General features: G+C 32.0%; 1 protein-coding gene across 3 annotated transcripts in view; it reads right to left on the bottom strand.

Moving 5' to 3' along the window:
* Positions 1–19,472, bottom strand: part of LOC130896750 (PHD finger protein rhinoceros) — a 34,070-nt gene extending 14,598 nt beyond the window's left edge. For 2 of the 3 annotated variants that reach the window (XM_057805047.1, XM_057805045.1), the window contains exons 1-8: positions 19,337–19,472; positions 18,871–18,917; positions 16,790–16,895; positions 16,425–16,627; positions 15,492–15,683; positions 13,309–13,577; positions 11,435–11,719; positions 1,794–6,351 (exon numbers count right to left, since the gene is read on the bottom strand). In XM_057805047.1, the coding sequence (XP_057661030.1) occupies positions 1,794–6,351; positions 11,435–11,719; positions 13,309–13,577; positions 15,492–15,683; positions 16,425–16,627; positions 16,790–16,855 (5,573 nt within the window). In that variant the 5' untranslated portion in view covers positions 16,856–16,895; positions 18,871–18,917; positions 19,337–19,472. Of the gene's footprint in view, positions 1–1,793; positions 6,352–11,434; positions 11,720–13,308; positions 13,578–15,491; positions 15,684–16,424; positions 16,628–16,789; positions 16,896–18,870; positions 18,918–18,973 lie in introns of all 3 variants that reach the window. The other variant, XM_057805046.1, reaches the window with a different exon arrangement.
* Between the last annotated feature and the right edge of the window lie 1,478 nt (positions 19,473–20,950).

Genomic DNA, 20,950 nt, shown 5'->3' on the forward strand with positions numbered 1-20,950 from the left:
GAATAGAGAAAATAAAATTAGACACTGGATTGTTGACAATACGATGATTTAGGTCACCACCACCAATTATTTTGTTTCGTTTGGCAAAAATATCGTATAAATTAATATGACACCATAAAGAAGTTGTCAGTAGCCCAAAGAAAAACTCAATTTACCTAAAGTTACTCTGTTAAATAATAGACCATAGTGAGAAACGCAATTTTTTGAAAATTTTCATAATAGTGGTTTGAAATGTGGGAAACAATCTCCAACATTTATAGATACAAAATCCTACTAGAATTTGCAGTAAATTATTTACCAAAAATAAGTAATTTCGAGAACATTCCAGTATTGCTGAGTGAGAAAAAGAATTGGAATAGGAATATATGACACACTTTATTGATGGTATACTGATGCTTAAAAAATGCAAAAAAAAACGGGGATAGGTGTACATGGGCCAAGAACCAAATATTTATATGCAGAAGATGCACAATTCGATTTCAACATGAACAATAGAAAAGAGATACAGCAACTTTATTGGTCAAGTAGCCATAAGAATGATCAACTCAAATAATCAAGTCAAAGTTGGTCATGGACTAGTAACACAATATCAACTAGGTGTTCATAGTTCATAGTTGTGGACGGCCAGGCAGCCGTTGAGTACATACGCCTGCAGATAGGCCCGTCGCGCCCCACTTGACGTTACCAGAGGCCGATGTCCTTTGAGAAATCATCAGGCGCTTTAGCTTAAACCCTGTACTGTCATTAGGCAAGTTGTGAGGTTTGCTCAGGTGTTTAAGCCGCGCTCGAATGAGTTCAGGTGGTCTGCGGTTTCGTCCTCCTCCTCCACGCACCAACGGCACTCCGGATCGTCCGTTTAATTGGAGCAGTTGTTTGGTGTGGGACGCACGGGGCCCATCAATATGGGCCTTCACTTGTCTCATGCCAGGTGTCTCTATCCATCTCTTCCGAGCCCGTCTTGCGTGTAAACCGTTCAGAGATGCGATGGTAACGCTTTTGGCCACACCAGGATAGGTTCTGGACCCATCGATAGGTTCTCTGATTCCAATCTGGCGAGTGAGTCTGTTTCGTCGTTGCCTTTGTTGTCCGAGTGAATAACTAAGTGTAAAGATGATAAACCAGAACATAGGAGTATACAGGGGAATTAGATTTACCTTAAAAATTGCTAATAAACTTAACAGAAAGATATATCAGCTAGTTTCTCGAAATTTTCTATTGAAAATAATGAAATTTGAAATTTTAGTCGTTTCAAAATCAGTTTAAATAGATGATTTTATCAGAGCTTTAAATGATTCGCGTCAAAGCCCTATTGAACTTTTATATATTTATTCAATAACATCTGAGCTAAAATTTAACGACTTATTTTTGGATAAAACATTGCTATAAGTCGCCTTCATAAAACCTTTCAGAGGCAGACAGTCGGCTGTTTAATTGTCTATCAATTTATTCATATTACTAAAAATACCATGTTGGAGAAATTTGTAGAAGAATTGAATTTGGCACCGATAAACTCACGATAGGAGGCCAAAATTCCGGGTCCAAACAAGAGGTACATAGTAAACAATAAGTTTTTCCAACTTATAAGAACCACAGACAAAATCAAACTATCGATATTCTGTAACCACATACAGAACATATCTGTAAAGGCATCGTTGTAGGGGTTTTTGGTTCCTTAGCCTCATATCTATCTTAGTAATAATAAATGTGCAACAGTAACATTTCAAATAATAATATGATAATAAGATACACAAATTGTGGCAAATAAGGATGGCATTAAATAAAAATAATCTTACCGTCTATTCGGCATGACCTCGCAGTCAGCCCATTTAGCTTGTGGATGAATGTTTGAATAAGGCATTGGACTATTCATAGAATCCATAGGAGTTTCACTGAGCGGCGTCTGAGATATCCTATTTCTAATTATCGGCGTCGATTTCAGTACTTCGTCATGTAGTCTAGCTTCTAGTTGAGCGGGTAAAGAATTAAATTGCTTTTTGTGTTGTTGTTGGTCGGTATTATTGTTTCCGAATTGATCTATATAATGGGGAACGACGGTATCTTGAACTATCGATGGTATCACAGAATCATTACTAATCGATGGTACAGCAGGATCTATGTTAAATCGTTGATCTACCGAATGTATGTCGGTATAATTTTCGCTGGGCGGTACCCATCGTTCGTCACCTTCTACCGGCGCACTGTGAGCTGTTAGACTTTCGTTTGGTTGAACAATATCTTTAGATACATTAGGAGGAATATTATTTAAATAATTATAATCTTGTTGAGTATCTTTGTTGGTATGCGAAAATTCTTTAGCAGAGGCGATATCACACGCTGGTAATAATTTATTAATCGGAGGTTCTTTAGCTTCCTCATTTGTAGATTCAGAAGGTATTTCTTGATGAAAAGGTATCCGTGGATCGGTTTCGCTTGTGGTAGGTTCGTCCAATTCATTACCTCCCGATTTTTTCGACAATCCCATTCTAAGTTTTTCCACCAAATTTAACGTTTCTCTAGCACTATCTTCTTTGGTATCTTCCCTTACTATAGTGTTATTGGCGTTAAAGTTCCAAGATAGAGTACTTTTAATTATATCATCATCTTTACTAATATCCATATCAAAGTTAACTAAATCCAGGAAATCAGTTGCGTCTTTAACGTGCGGTTGCGGTGAAAAAATGGAACGATTTTGTAATACTTGATTGGTTAAGCCGATTGGTTTCACGAAATTTTTCTTTTCGGCCTCGAGATCGTTAAGTAACGTTTTAGCTACATCTGGTGTTACCGTAAAAGCCTCCTGAACGCCTTCCGATTGACGAAACAGATCTTTCGCTTTGTGTATCTGCAAATGATCGTCTACTATTTTGTCCGCTAACGTTATTTCATCGGTAGTTTTTATTTGTTTTGGAGTCGGAGGTTTTTTGATATCGATTTCGTTTTCTTTGGTTTCGCTATTTGATAGTTTATTAGCGAAAATGTCATCTATGCTTCTAGTTTTATTTGTTGATTTTTTATTAACTACTTTCTTGTCTTCTTTTTGTTCCAGTTTTTTGTCTATCTGTTCTTTTAATTCCTTATTGGGAGATTTTATTAAGGATTCTATTTTTATAGGTTTATCTGAGGAAATATCTGGTAACGTAGGTTTTGGAATATCTTCTTCTTTGACTTTATCTGATGTACATTTTTGCTGGAATTTATCTTCCACAATTTGCTTCGGAGATTCGACAGTTTTATTAGATTTTTCCAGTATAGTTTTGGACTTGTCCACAAAATTATTTTTGTCGGGAATTGTAAGTTTTTCAGGTGCTATAAGAGGTCTTTCAACTTTAGAAGGCTTGTCTAGTATTTTCGATAAGTCTTTCTTTACTTTTTCCGTCTTTTCAACTTTCTCCAAGTTATCTATTTTTTCCGATTTGACTTCTTTTTTCTCAGGAGTGCCAAATAGTCGTTCAAACATGGATGATTTGCTTTTTGTTACTGCACCTACTTTGTCCGCTTTTCTCTCGAGAATCTCTTTTTCTAATGTACAAGTTTCAGATGTTTTATCATCCTTCATTTTTTTATCCGTTTTACGGACCGGAGAGAGTAATTTATCGACTGAGGTTTCCTTTTCGTCCAAACTATCTCTTGTATTTGATTTTCCCTTTCGTCCTTTCGCAATTTTAGATTCTCTTTCCATACTGACACGTTGGCTATCAGACATATCTCTATTCCTGACATTAACATCTCCGAGCCGTTCACTAGAGTTTGATGTCTTGGGACGACCTCTAGGAGCTCTTCCTCGTCCTCTAGACGATCGTGATTGCTGTTGTTCTTCTCGTTTAGAAGTCGCCGAAGGCTGCTTCTTATCGGGACTCCTTTTGATTTTGGTAGCATGTTCATTTGCGGCTCGCGATGGAGAGTCTGTTTGGGATACGGGAATTGGTGAAGGGGACGAAGGTTTCTTTGTGGGTGAAGAGGGGGGACTGGAATCGCTTGAGCTTGAGGAACCAGAGGTTGCCGCAGACCTGGCTCCCTTGTCAAGAAAGGGCAAGTCTTTGACATTGGACCGCTTATTACTCTCCGATCGCGGCTGTTGAGATGGTTTTTCATCTGATGGTTCTTCGCTATCTGAACTTGAAGAACTGGATGAATCCGATGAGCTATTTGTAGAGGAAGACGAATTACTGCTCGAATTAGTGGAAGACTTTCTTTTACTTTCTGATATTTTAGCTGGTTTTATTGGTTCGTTATCACTTTTAGTATCTGACTTTTTGCTACCATCAACTTTCTTTGTTGTTTCGAATTCTTTCTTAATTTTATCCAAAGTTTCTTGTGATTGAGGTATTTCATTAGTTTGTGGTATCGGCTTTCCAAGTCCACTCTTTATATGTTCTGCAGCTTTCTTAGCAGCTTGTCTTTGTGGAACATATAATAATTCTTTTTCTATTTCTTTTTCTATATCAAATACTTCCAATTTATTTTCCTTTTCTTTGTCTTTTTTCTTTTCTTTGATTTCTTTCGATAGTTCTTTATCTTTGGGCTTTTCTTCTTTTACCAATTCTTTTTCTTTATCTTTTATTTGTTTCTCCCTAACTTCCATATCTTTCACATCACTTTCTTTGCAGGCTTTCGCTTTCTGTTTGGGTTTCGCTTTTTCTTCCAATTTAATAAGAGGTTCTTCTACCGGAACAGGATGGTCTTTGGTTCTTGAAGTAGTAGTGATTTTTAGATTTTCCGTGGCCTTTTTTGCTGCTTGTCTTTGAGGAACAATGAGATCAGAAGGTACATAGTCTTTTTTCTTTGTGTCCTTTTCTTTTTTAGCCTCATCGACTTTTGATTTCTTTTTAATGTCTGCATTATTACTATTTTTATTGCATTTCGGTGGTTTTTGTATAAATTCTTTAACTGCTGCTTTTGTACGCAACCTGCTTTGAGAATCGGTAGTTGCGTTCGAAGATTTATCATCGTTTTTCCCTGAATCATCAGAACTATCAGTGTCTGAATAAATAGACGACATAGAGTTTGCGGCAGTTTTGTGATTGTCATCTTTGTGTAATGATGTAATAGGTATCATAAGGTCGTCGCTATCGCTAGCTGATTCGCCTAATTCTTTATCCATTTGACTTAACCTCGATCTAGAAAATTGTCCCCAGTCTTTTTTCGAAGGTTCTATATCCTCTTCACTGCTAGTATCCACAATACTTTTTAACATACTGTGTTTCTTTCGCCGCTTATGATCCACAACTTTACTGACGTTATTATGTTTCCTAGGTATCTTTTTTGTTGAATTAGATGCCGAAGGTTTTTCATCGTCAGTATCAGTATGTAATCTATTTTCTTTATTATCTTTAGGTTTTTCATCACTACTGCTCGGTTCTGACATACTGCTACTATACAGACTAACGCTTCTGCGTTTGGAAGATCCGTTGAAGTACACTTTTTTATAAGGATTATTTTTAACATCTTTGAACAAGCCGTTAACTTCAATTTTAGATTCATCGCCAGAATGACCGGGAGATTTACCCGCTATTCTTGCTAATATAGTTTCAAAATCATCCGTATGATCTTCAGCTTCATTGTGTGAATAGAGCCTGTCGTAAATTGACGGACCATGATTAGCCTCGATGACGGCTTCGATCACGGAAGGAGGTAATGTCGGTGGCGATTCTAGAACTGCTGCTTGTTTATGGAAGGTTTGCTCCCTCATACGGAAAAAGCTTCTAGAAAGTTTTTCTCGTCTGCTAACCATATAACATAAATTTCTCACCCTTTCGAGATCTTGCCTCAACTGAACAAACATCTTCATTTTTTCTACATCGGCCTGTTCTCTTTTATGGGATAGTACATCTACATCTTCGGATTTCGGAGGTAGTAATGGTTTATTAAAACCGGCTTTTCTCTTTAATTTCCAATAGTTATAGATATATATTAATGCATCGTTGTCTAGGGTGAATGTTATAGATATATCTTTGATAGAAACGTGCTTGAAAAATTCCGCTTCTATTTCTTGTAAACGGATAGCTCGAGCCTGATTTTTTTCTTCGGAAGTCATATCTTTTCGTTTTTTTCTCTTACAGTCGTCATCTTCCGATCCCGAACATATACTTTTTTCTTTTTTACTAGATTTACTGTGTTTTTCGCAATAGGATCTAAGTTTTACGCCGTCATCGGCATTTTCGTCTTCGATTATGGCTCTCATTTCGAGGCCGTGTTTAAATGCACATGTTACATGATAAGCGGTTTTACAAGTCTTTACCGAACACTGTATACAAGCACCAACTCGTTCTCGACAAAGAACGCATATAAGAGCCCATCGACTTTGCGGAATGCTGGAAACTTTCGTTATTGGTTCCATTTTTTCTACGCATCCTGAAAAAACAATAAGTACTTGAATTAGAACAGTACCAGAAAATATCTATCCAAAAATTTCCAACATTATTATTCATATTCAATAAAATGAGTACTGTACTCGTTGGATCTCAAGAATATTAAGAACACACTATCCCTGTATATGCTCTCTTAAATACTAATCTATACTTATTGTATACAAGAGCTATAATTAATTATATTTGTAGTCGTTAGAGTCACATTAATTTAAAATAAAAGTAAGTAATTTGATACGTTAATGGGACATTTGAAATCGCTTAAATATGACGTTGGTTCCCATTAGGAGCGGTCAGTGTACAATAAATCTCAACGAATACAATAGTAACTAAAAGTTAAATAGGTAGATTTATGATTCTTCACAGTCATATTAATATAAAACAAAAATTAGGTAATCCGAGACGATACATTAATGGAGGGTAAAATAAGAGACACATTGTATCACTTAATATATGAATAACAGATCCTAATGATTCCCATCAGGAGTGACGAGATAATTAACGGCATCCAAAAGGGACAATAAGGAGTCTGCAAATATACTGATTTTTTTTTTAAATTGAGAAAATATTAGTGATCCGGGTAGTAGAGCATGTAATCAGTTTACAGAAAGCTTATGATAAAGTACCCATTACGAAATTGGAGGAAGCACTCCAAGAAACAGTATAAATCATACCCTTGTGAAAGCCATTCATAATCAATATACTACTGTGTCCGTTATTTCCCAAATTGGATTTTGTTCCGCAAACGCCCCTAAAGTTTTTAGGTTATGACCTAAAAAAATATATCAGACGGAAACCAGCCCGTAATATTCACAATAATGACTTTTGGTAGTTAACTTTTTTCCACTGAAACAAATGTAGCTAAAAATACTCAACAGCTATTTCTTGTAGGAAATTTAAAGCTCTACAATAAAGAACTAAATGCTTTTTTCGATCAAATTTACCGTTTAAAAGTTATTCAACAATAAAATTGTATTCATTGTTAAATTCATGTTTTTTTTTTAAATTTCCTCCATAATGTTTATTTATATCAAACTAAATACAAACAGATAAATGATAAAATAAATACATTCAAAATTTGTATCAAACATAATAGTTATTTATGTTACAAGTGCAAAAAGTAACTTTTTGCACGAGTTGCATACAATATTCTTTCTAAGTTCATTAAAAAATTGTTTTATTTAGGTATAGAAAACGTATATATAAAATAATATAATGTAATATATAATATAATATAAAAATAGTAAGGAACTAGTAATTAGGAATAATTCAACTTGAATATTATTTGTCCCATTAATATTAAAAGTAAATGTACAATTTTTGCGATTTTCAATATTAATATTTCTTAGTGAATTATTTTTTAATTCTACTCCTTGATTTGTGACTTCTCTAAATGTACTAGTACTTGGTATCTGTACATTATCATTTTCTTCAGCTTGAATTATTTGTTTTGCAACATTGAGTTTGTTTGCAAGATATTGCCCTACGTGTCCTTCCGCTACTGTCGACGATTTCCATCCGCCGTGTCGTTTGAGCTCTAATATATCTGGTCTAGTATCTGCAAGAAGTGTTGATGATGAACTCCTGAAGCAGTGACCTGTGTGTAGCTCAGGATTCTTCAAATTCACAAATTTTGTAATTTCATACGAAATTTTATAAATGTCTTTTACACCAATAACTTGGACATTTCGGTAATTGATAAAAAATGTGGAATATGACTGGGACGTAATTTTGTGTATTTACGGTATAAAGAGATCACATTTAATCCTTCTTTAACCTTCTATGTCTTCAATACTCAACAACAGCTAAACAATAATTACTGACTTACTTTTCTTAGAAATTGATAAATGTGTCCCCTATTGACTGCTTTGGACTTTTTTGACCGAAATTCTGCATAGTTCCGCTTCATAAATGCCATTAGTTTTTTTTAATTTTTAAAATATATAAAATGATGAGAAATGAATATATTTCGATCTCTTTAAAAAATAAGCAAGAAGTACTTTTTATGTAAGATTTACAATTTTTTTTATCGAAGCACCACTCTTTAAAAAGATTATAACGAATTTCATATAGTTTTTTTGATTTCACTAACTTCTAGAGTGGCCCAAACAAATTCTTCTTCATCACTATCATTTATTTTTCCTGACATTTTTAGTACAGCAGAGTTGCGCTTGTGTTTATAAATTGTAATCATATGGCATTTTAGTTAAAAATGCATTTTCTAGTAATTTCTTAATTCAGTACATAATAAATATTATTAATAATAAAATAAAATCCGCAATTGTTTGAGGCGTATTACAATCTCACAGGAAAAGGACTAAATATTTTGATGATTTGAATGTTTAAGTTTGTCTTGATCACGAACATCTGTACTATAATGACAGATGAGTGCAATAAATATTTATTGCACTAGTGTTGTCCGGCAAACTAGGCAATGTATTAAGATTTGTGACCTTAGTAAATGTCTGCTAAAATTTGTGTTACAAATGCTTCAGCTACTTGTTCGCAATCACTAACCACTTTTCCGGTTTACGTATTTGAAAATCTGTTTTCGGGAACTTTCAAGCACCAGCCCATAAAATTCAGGTTTTCCACTTTTTACATACTTGTCCCAAAGTTTCCTTTTTAGATCTATTTCTTGAAACAAGCTTGGTTTAATCTAGGGTTTGCTGTGGTTAACTTTTATTGTCTTCAGTGGTATGATCAATTCTATTTCAACCTTTTTTTGTCACTATTGGGTTGTGGAAAATTTCAGACCATTCCCGAACTGGTATTGGTCTGTAATATAATTGGTTATCCAATTATTTACTAATATTATTTCTGATTTAGATTTCTTGTTCATGGGTGAAGTAGACGCGTCTCCCTTACTTAGTAGTGGAAGCACTATGATATCTCCTTCCCGGGTAGTGCTGAAGTGAAAGTAGAACCATACTTTTACACTATGAGGAGTGAACCAATGACCCCAAATCGTAAAAATAACAGAGTTTAAACGTGAAATTCGCTCCAGTACAAAAACGGACAGATCAACTCAACAAAAAAAAAAGGAAAATTACACAGAATAATACACAACAGACCAAATATGAATTTGAAGGTATCAAATTAGCCATCTGGAATGTAAGTTGTTGTATAATTTAGTCTTTCATTTCTATTGCTTATATCAAACTATAATATATCTTGCAATAGAAACGAGGGTAGAAAAAATCAGTGGGAAAAATTTTAGGTCAGTGTTTAAGAATTGTTTATTTGATAGTATATAGCTGTTGGCTAGGAATACACTATTTTCAACATTGGATTCCATGAGTGGAAAAACTTCTGGAAGGTTAATTTCAGAACAGCGACCTTCTGCTGTCTTGGCCCTCACCATGTCAGGATTGTTGATAAAACGTTTCCCTTTTAGTATATTTTTTATTTTGGGAAAGAATCAGAGGCAATATATAGCTAAAGGTGGATGTGAACTTGTGGCACAGCGGGTTGTCATAATGAAGGAAAGCCGGTGGTCGAATTTTCAGGCCATTTTCTTTGCATATTGTTTCTCACATGTTCTATCCATAAGGAATGAACTCTGATCATACTATGCCTTGACAATTAAAGAAAAAAATGTCCCTGTCCTTAATGTTCCACTTTGAAGACCTTTTTCGGGCAAGTCAGTTCCTCCAGTGAGAACTCCGAACTTTTGACATAAAATTCAGATCAGCATGAAGATGTTCTTTGAGTTCCATGCAAATTAAAGTACAATTCCCTTTTCTGTTCATCAGTGAAAAGTCTTGGGACAAATCACGCGTTTGTGTCAAAATACTTTGTACAAACCCTTAAAGATTTTGAGCTCCTAACTATTTTTTATCTGAAGGGTGTCTCAATCGTTGCTAGTTTTTAAATGACCAATTTCCACTTTTAACGACTCACCTTACTTCTTCAAAGAAACTACTACTATTATAAAGGTTACTACTTAAGTTTTGATATAAACAAATAAAAACAAATATTTATAATTGGATATGCCTTTATTGTTTTTCAAAATATTCTCCATTAAGATTAATACACTTTTCCATGGGTTTGGACTAATTGTTGAAGCATTTTTCTCATTTTGATTGAGGTACCTCCAAAACACATCAACCGCTTCTTCAGGTCTAGAAAAGCGTTGAGCTCACAATTTATTTTTGATCTGCGGGAATAACAAGAAATCAGTTGGTGCCAAACAAGGACTGTACAGCGGATGACCCATCAATTCGATATTTTGGTTAGGTTTCCCTGATTGTTTCGAATATTTCTGGCAAGCAAATGCTGGTGTACCATTCAGAATTGACTGTTCTATGTTGTCAAACGCAATTGTAAAATTATGCTGTATCCAACGCGGACAAATCTTTTTGACAGCCAAATGTTCATGCAATATTGTATGTATGCAAGTGAAAATAATGCCCAAGTATGCCTCAATCTCACGGTATGTCACATAACGATCTTGCAATATAGTTTACACATAGTTTCTGGCACATTAGCCCATTTTCGAGAACCTTCACGAAATGCATCCTTTAATGAAGTGTGACCACGATTGTATTCGGAAAACCAGCAAAACACCGTGGCTCGAGGTGATGCTTCATATTGTTGTTGGTTTAATCCACATCGAAAATCATAGAAAATCATCGTACAAAGATGTTAGAGATTTAATTCGATCTTTTGTCCAAGAAGAATGTTTCAAGCATCTGTAAACAACTCAAATAGCACTCGTATGACAACACGTTCTGAGTTCGTAATTATAACACGTTGTAAGCTTCTTTTGCACTTTTTTACCTTTAATTAAACATAACTTAATGCTTTCTTTAGCATCCATGTTTTATGACAGACATTGCAAATTTGGTTTTACTAAAGTAGCCATAGTAGCAGATCACGAAATGGAACAGGTTCAAACTTAAGACTTGTCTTAGCATATGATAGTATAAGACATACCAATTGAAATAGCAGGGTAAGTAATTTTGACTACAAAAATCGTCATATTTTTGATCATATCTAATTTGTTTATTAGACATAATTAAATGTTTATATTTAAATGTATACGATAAAAGTGAATAAATACATACCTATACTGACTTCAGGTATCCAAAGAGCACAAGAGACGTGAGCCCATTTTTGGCCAGTTCTAAGACATTTCATAGCCCCTCCTTTATTAGGACACAATACACATTCCGGCCTCTTACCAATGTTACATGTACAGCACAACCATTGACCTTCAGGAATTCGAGTGATACCATAACAGGCTTGGTGAACGCAAATATTGCAACTATCACAAAATACCATTTCGTTTCCTTCTTCTGAATCCGGTGACCGACAAACGTCACATATAACATTTTCATCGTATTCAATTCCTGAAATGTATAAGTACATATTTGAGTAAGTCTTCAATTTTCTTAATTTTCTTTTATTTAACATACATGTGACAACTGTGGCCATTAGCATGAGTATCAATACATAATATAGAAATGTGTATATCACGACAAGAATAATGAGAAGATACGACATCAGCATAATTAAATTATTAATTCTCGTGCAAATTTTAATTGTTGTTTTTTTTTCACTCATTTACGAAAAGTTGTAACTATCATTAACAAAAAATTGTAAAAAAGTTCCATTTATCAAGTCATTGTGTAAAAAATAAAGTTTTTTAAAAGTTATTCTAAGTGTATGAAATATTTCTGAAGAAGAAATAGTTAAATTATGTTAAGGGAATCATGAGATAAAATACATTTAATTTAAGTGTAATGACGAGATATTATATTTTGGAAATAAGCTATTCTTCTACCAGAAACTAAATCACTTTATATGCTGAGTATAAAATATCTATCTAGTTTAATTCACGTCGCGTAGAGCCGAAGTAACTTGATTTCAATGATTTTGCCAGGTGTTACAGTTATGTTCGGAAACGCATTCTTTCCAAGATAGATTTCAAATGGTGTGATAGATTTTTATAGAAACTTTTTGACAATTATCAGGTTGATAATAGAATGAGTTTTTTCTGTAGGGGCATATGAAGTCTCTCGTCTACCAAAGTCTGGTAGAAAATGAGGAAGATCTTGTTGGTGTATACAAGCAGCAATAGAAAAAATTTCTAATACGCCTAATGTTTTGTGCAACATGCACTTAACAATGCTGTGAATAGACAGGGCTTGTGTAAACAAAGGAGGTAGACAATTTGAACAGTTGTTTTAATTTATTGTATTTCAGCTAATTTGTGTTTAAGATGTGTTAATTGGATGTTATATTTTTATTCTGCATGATTTCTTTGTAAAATAGTCATCTGAATTGCATTAGTTAATCAAAAATATCCGGAAAACAGGTTTAGATTAGTAGAATATAACATTTTTTTAAAGAAAAAGATCAAATATCATTTTGTAGGATACTATTAACCTATCGATATAAGTTGATTCAAAAGAAACTGTTTTGTATTTTTCTATAAACAGTCACAAGAGTGGCCTCAAAATGATGATTTTCTCGAAAACAATTAATTTTAGCGTAGTCAAATGTTACTTTTTTTATCAAGGAATGATGGTAGGATTCAAAAATTTAAAAAAATTCAAGGGTGGAAAAAGGGTCCTCACGCGTCTGGAAAAAACTAGAAATCATCTATTCATGTTAGAACAAGTCCTTTATTAACCTGATAATTGTCAAAAAAATTCAATAACAATCAATCATTTGAAATTTATCGACAAAAAATCGTTTTATTTTCAAAATTTTAATACCCTGTATCTTGGAAAGGATGCATTTGTAGGCATAAGTTCCCTATCCCAATAAGCATAATTTGACCCAAGGAATTTCTCCTAGTGGTTGGCAATCTTTAGGGATACCCAGTACAGATTTAAAATTTAAATTCAGTTCCTAGCTTATTAAACCACAAAATGATTGTTAAAAAAAATAGTATCTGTAAAAATATTATGGTGAATAAAGTCCAACAACTTACCTAAACCTTCTTCGTTCCTGAGTATCGATTGAATTTTTTCCCAACAGCATAATTCTAGCCTCTCCATCACCCTTTCCAATTCTTCTTCGTAGACAGGTCCTAAGCCTGACGCGGCTCGTTCTGCGTTCAAGATTTTGAGCCAAGCTACATCACATTCATCTAAGTCATAAGAGCATGCAGCTTCCGCTTTGGCAGGCGCTTGAGATAGGACATGTTCATCCGTGTTAAAATTTTCATCTTTTGTAATGCGAGTATATTTAGTTTTGTGCCTGGAAAAAAAATAATTTTTATAAAGCCTATTTAAAGGTTTTATATAAACTGAGATATTTCAAATAATGGTATTATTAAAAATCAATAATATTGTATGTTAACTTATTTACCACAACTAAGTATATTTTTTGACATGTGTTTATAGGCTAGATATAATAATGTATTTTCTAACAATGGTGTCAAACAAATAATATGAGTAAAGTTATATTAGTCAAGTATGATGATGGAAAGATTGAAAAAACTAGAAATGAGATAACAAAAACATAGAGAAAAACATGAAAAGCAGACATGTAGACAGAAATTTAAAATATGAAAGATATCTATCCCAATCAAATCAAGAGTGTTTTTTGGCAAAGCTTAGAAAGGGTTATGTGTTTGTAGTAAGTAATGATGTAAAAAAAATATTAATCTATGTATACTTTGTTGAATTTAAAAAAGCTTCAATTATGCCGAACAAATGGATAACCAGCGCGTGAGCCAGTAGAAAAGCACTACTGCAATCGCTAAACAGAGTCTATGAGGAAGAAGGATTGCCGTATTGTGCTGAAATCGCAGATTAATGAGATTCTAAAGGTATTTTTCTTTGCATAATTAGAGAAAAAATCGTGATAATCGAAGTAAATTGTACCAACGCCTGAAAAAATATAAATTTTCATTATTTTTCTATAAATTGATGTTTATATTCTTAGGAAATAAATTATTGTAAAATCAAAACCTTTTTGGTTTTAGATGAAAATCGGAATGGCTACAATGTGCACAATTGGAAAACGAAACTCACAACCTTCAGCGGACATCACAGTGTAATGTTCTTATTTTTGGATGAAATTATGTAAAAAAATTATAGCCATAGTTCAAAATATGATTGCAAAATTTTATAAAATTATAATTATTTCTCCCCACCAAAAAAATAAGTTTTAAAAGCTTAGAATGTCTAAAATCTAAACTAAAAATTAAAATTTAAGCTTAGTGTAAAAAATTTCCACCTTGTGTTTCAGATTTTTCTGGAAGCAATATTTGTCCCGGATTCAGGTTTTTTGTCCCAGAATATCCCGAATTTTTTAAAAGGTTTTTATTTTCAATATTCAATATCTGAAAATGATATATATACGACAAGTGTGTTTATATGAAACTATACGTTATGGAAAACAAAATTGCCAAATGAAAAAATAACAGAATTGTATCAATCCAAAAAAGTGGGTTGAAATAGTCTCTCACTTTAATAATCGTGAACTTCTATTTTCAAATTCACGAAAATTTAGCAATTTCTTATGAAACTTACACTGAATTAGAGAAAAATACAAAAACTGCTATTAACACATTGTTAGATTTGGAGTCATACAAAACAGGTCTAAAAATTAACAGTAAAAAATATGTTGCTAATTTGTTGAGAATTATTAATTAGTAGCAAATTTTTCCATAAAGAGACTTGGTTATTGTATTAACAACATGTTTGCTACTTCAATATAAAGTTACCATTGACATTATTTTTGAGAAATTAGCTGAAGCAACAAAATTAACTAATCGGAAACTAATTAGAAAAAAAATTATACAAAATTCTTGTAATATATAACAAGGGGGGATTGGCATCTATATAAGAGGGGATCTCACTAAGTCAGAGTAGTTGTAAAGAGGAGAGTATGTAATCAATCCTAATTTGATCGTTAGAAATATACATCAATAAACAAATTATAAACTAAATCAGTTCTTTTAACAAATTGGTCTTTCGAATACAAGCAACAAAAATCTTTAATAACAATCATTCAATTGTACTGACTCCTTGGAACTACACATAATCGGGCAATCACCTCCATATCCATTGTGTGAACAACAAAAATTATTTATCATTCATCTTCACAATTTTTATTTTATACTTAAGTATGAATCGCAGAAAACTGCATAATAGTTATACTTACAATTTAAAATCTGTAAGTGGTCTAAACGAAGAAGAACAAGATGAGCTGGGTTTTATGGTGACCAATGGTTCTGGCAGACTATCGGGGTTCACAGGTACCTGTACACCTCTTTCCCATTCCTGTTTCCATTGATCTACTATCACCCAATATTCACTGGAGGCTAATTGCTCGGAATCAGGAAGCTTCATAGCACTGAAAAAAAAATTAATTTTTGCCAATAATTTGTATTGAAATATGTCATGTTTGTTTAACATATTTATTTACCAGCTAAATAAATAGTTACTGTTGTGATTATTTGGCAATACTCATTCATTATGGCATATTTTTAGCATTCAATTATGGATAAGTAACCCATTATCATCAGGGTTGGAATATTTTAAACAAATACATGAACATCTTGAAGGATTATAGTTGTCCCTGCAAACCACTACAACCATTAATTTCAAGGAAATTTCGGAACTCCTTTTTACCAAATAAAATGGAAATGCATGACACTGCTTAATGCTCGATATTTTCTTCAATTGCACTCTTATGTGTAGAAAATTATTTATACTCTGTTTTGAAGCAAACAATTAATTTTAATATCTATACCTATAGTATCTACTGATATCAGTGGACTTTTTGTTAGTAATGTGTTGCTTACAAAGCTCGAATTAATCCATTTATAATATAAATCATTGGAAATTGTAGAAAAATAAACTAAAGAAAAATAACAAAAAAAGATTGTAGGATTGTATGTTTTGGTGGACTCCACTCTACACCAGTCTCTAGAGAGAGAGTTAGTCCTCATTGTTAAGTTTAGCTTGAAGTTAGTTATTTATTGCTTTTATGTTATGTTTTAGAATACATTCCATGTACTAAAATATAACAACTATCTAATAAAGATAATATAATAAATTCTAGTAGGTAGGCAGGCGAGTAAAATGTAATTACCTGATCAGATCTTTACGGAATAATTCTGCTGGTGCTTCGGTTGTAGTACGGTTATAGATACTCTTCAACTCATTTGTACGAGGTGGCTGCCAAGCAGCATTGGTTGCCCCTCCAGTCCCACTAGCATTACCACTTGTAGCAGCTGAATTGATTGTCGATGCTGCTGCCAAGGAGGTCGTTTCTTCTTCTTCCGCCGCCGTGCGCTAAGAAATAGAATAAAATGTATTTGTTTATAGAATATCCTAGACATGGGGATCAAAAATTTGTTTTTATTTTCTTTTAAATCAACAACAAAGTAAAAGATGAAAATTGAATTTTGTTTCGATGCAAAAACAAATATGAATTCTTAAATAAACTAAACTTACTTTCCGCCTTTTATTAGGAATTGAGCCATCTTCAGAACGATTAGGCCTTTTAACTCTCTGTGACATTGCACTTAATTGGTGCACAGGCTTATTTCCTCTGTGCAGCCTAAAACATATTAAAAATATAGTTTGTTCTTTGGAATTTTTTTCTTTTTTTTTTTTGTTAAATTGTTGCTTTTTCTTTTAATATCATTTAATTTATTAACCTGTATTAAGTTTGAATCAAAATATTCAAATCGTAGCTAATTCTTAATAAGACTTCAATCACAAATAATATTAATTATTGTATTCACCAATTTAATTGAATATACTTCTCTGTGTTCATAATAATAATAACATGGCAATGAATACCCAGAGAAAAGGTTACAAGCCGCAGAATTTGAAAACTATATTTTGTGGACATATTTCTCCTCACTGTAGAGAGAGTTGGTGGTACCTGTCATACAGCTGGTGTACAGGTTCATTTTGTTATTAGCCCAACAATTCATTATGATAGGTACACTTAGAAAGTTGAAAAAATTATTAATGTTAATCCAAGCAAAAGTTATTATTAATTCAATTTCTGTATCATTTCCATAATCATCTTTTGTTAGACTTTATTTAAATGTAAAAATTGAGTAGACAGATTTTTTAAAAAGGCTTAGTAATACAAAAGTAACAGTAATTTTCATGTTTACTAAATTCCATCCATATAGCTTAAACAGAACCCATGATTTTTCCATATCTTTGTTCACTAGAAATCCAAAGAATGAATAAATAAATAGACAAAGATATAAAAATGTCTTATCTAGTGTCATTGTGTAAATGAGAAATCACCTAAATCCGATTACGGACATGGGACAAAAAGATGTGTTATTGTAATTTTTGTGGAAGAATAGGAACAAAGAGCTCATTACATCATACACAAATTACAAAATTGGGATCTAGCTTTAATCTCACAACTCCAGATGTATTAAATAATAATGTTCACCTAGGTCTAAAGTGTGTTTCTATTTACCTATTTACTATTTTTTTAGTGTGATTTGCTTCAATATTGGACAATATTGAGCAATTTATTAAGGAAAAGAATCAAGGTCATTTTAGTTATTAAGATGAGTAACTTGAATAAATAAACAATAAAAAGTTGGTAAAACAAGCTACTAAAGTGACAAAAGTTTTTGGTTGATAAATAAACTATAAATATATGGATGTTTATGGTTATCATCTATATTTTTTGACATTTTGTTTAACTAAATTTCCACTACAATTTACTTTTTTAAACACACAGGATTCATGCTTTGCATCACTTACTCTCTTTTACTAAATGTTTATGACTATGATAAATTTAGTTTTTTACTATAAAGATGTTACAAAAATCTTTGAAGTAAAGGGGCAATTATGCTCCTAATTCATCCATTTTCTCTAGAATTAATGAAAAATTAGTTATACAAATATCTTAGAAACTCCAAATGATTTGACTCAATCTACTCTTAAAAGAATTATATCACATAATACTTTGAAAATAAACATATCTTTGTTAAATGAAATACCCAAGTTTTTTGCAGAATTCGGTGGATCAAAATTGTGTCAAATATATAGATAATTCTATTATTGTATTTTTATTCTGGTTATTCAACATTACTGAATCATGGAACTGATTACATCCTCAAGATTAATTTTGGAAGAAAATATTCCTTTGTTTATAGTCTGAACAAGTCTAAATTAACCTGTCTTTATTCATAACATAAATGTATTAATAAAGATATGGTCAACATAAAATCATAGGAATTAAACTTTTAAGACGTTTTCTCAGACTGACATCAAGAAATAACAGTAGAGTTTGAGGTAAAGCCTCTTATGTTGATGTACATTTGATATGCAGTAAGAAAGAAAAATTTTTTTCTAGGTTTTGACATAAAGTTTCAATATTGTTATTTAGCATATTACCCAGAATCTAAACCAAAATAAAAGAGAAAATGTCCAACAACAATATAGTTTTGAATGAATAGTTACCATTGTTTACATGTTTCATGTTGTAAACAAAGTAACATTCTGTTTTAGAGAATAGAGCTTGATAAACTTTAAATAAAAAATGGACTTACTACATAGCTATCCAATACCTGAATATGAAGAATAGTCATAATTAGGTCTGCAACAAAAAAATACAGTAAGATTTTTTTTCTTCCTCGAGCATATTGGTTATACTTCATATAATACTGATTTCTACTTATACATATAAGTATTGGAGACGTTGATGAGCATTCACAGCAATTAAAAGTAAAAGAATAAAATTTTCATCATTGCCTGTGGCTATACTTATAGGGGATGATTTCAGCATTCCAAAAGTTTATATTTGTATCCAATAACATGCAAAGAAAGTAAATTCCATGTTAACTCAACGGAAAAATGCAATATTGCCAGGAAAATCGTTGAAATTTCTAGTGACAAACAGCAGAGGTGTCTCCCATGTCTAGATTGTAAACATTTCACTTTAAAGCGTTCACTTGCACGCACAATATTTTGCACTTTCCTAATTTATAATTTTTAAATAAAAATTCATTTGTTTACCATATCAAAGGAATTTTTCATGCTTTCGAATTGATTTTCTTTTCAAAGAATTTTCATTAAATCGACTCCATTAGACTCCATTTGGTAAGCCTAACAACATTGACAATATAGAGGGCGCCACATTCATTAGTCGACACAGCAGCGAACTATCAATAAACATTGCCAAGTTTTTAAAAGAATCCTTGATCTAGAGATTTATGGAATAGTTTTCTGAAAGAACTAAATTGAATTCACGATATTTGGTATATCTATATATACATTATTAGACATGTATTGACAAAACTGTTCAACTATACAATTTCCTTGAAAATATAGTTTAAAAATTTACCAGATTAAAAATATCATTTGGTTTGGATACTTGGAAAAATAATTGAATTTTTATATCAAGAAAACCTTTTGATGACAATAAAATTCCAAAATTGATACATATTTAGATTATTCTGTAGTATATTTAATGAAACTATGAACAAATTAAGAAATAGTTTTGATGTGTAGATCATTTCAATATCTATACATTTTTTTAAATCAGCTGACAACATTGTTTCCGTCCTTCTTTCTTTATCATTTCGTAATTTTTGCCCTGTTTTGGAAATTCAATCGATAAATTCATTCTAGACTGAAACTTTCATGTGTTAAAGTATTAAAAAGATATCTCGCATCTAAATTTGTTGTTTCTATTCCAGTGATTTAATTGAAAGTGTATAAATTGATATCATAGTCCTATCTCTTTTTAAATTTTACCAACATGTCTTAATTTTCAGCTGTCCTATGGGTTATAAGTCAAAAGTAGGTAACTATAATATCATTTGAAATGTTTCACAATAATCACTACATTTAATATATTGAGTTATATGTAAAAATGATTTGGCGCGATTATATACAATATGAAAATAAGCTTTATTTAGGGGCCACGTTGTAAATATTTGTGATTTCATGTAAAATAGCTATTTAATGTAAAATAACAACAAAGTTGTTTCCTATGTTTATTTTTAATGAACATAACCTTGACTTTGGAGACATTCAATGTTTGTGATTCTTCTATTATTTTTATAAAATCAATACATTCTGGAATCAGCTTTAATTCGCTTACGCCCATTTTTAATGAAATAATTAAAGTATATTTTATAGTAAATGTGATGAGTAAAGCATATGTTGAGATAATAAACAATAAACAAATTTATTATTAGCATCCTAACTCTTAATTCTAAATTCTTATACATATTTCACATATAATAAAATATCGAAAATAAAGAAAATGTATCCAGATTAAAAATCGTGACTAAGATCTTTTGTATTCATATAATGACATTTATTATGTTTGTTCATATAACAGAACTTCCCGGGTAGTTCTGAGTAAGGTAACGAGCAATTAGTGTACTCGTTGTTTATGTATAACGCACATAAAGATATAAAACCATCAAAAAAATATTAAGCGAACGGGATTAAAAGTTATAGCGTCATTTGAGGAAAATACACTGAGAAAACAATCTCAAATGACCACATTAAAAAAAACGTAACGAAAAAATTCTTCGATTAGTGATTAGATAATCGAATGTATCGATTATCGAGTCAAAACAATATTTTAATGAATAATTAAGTATTCACTCGATTGTA

This window comes from Diorhabda carinulata, chromosome 7 (assembly GCF_026250575.1).
Source record: "Diorhabda carinulata isolate Delta chromosome 7, icDioCari1.1, whole genome shotgun sequence".
NCBI lineage: Eukaryota > Metazoa > Arthropoda > Insecta > Coleoptera > Chrysomelidae > Diorhabda > Diorhabda carinulata.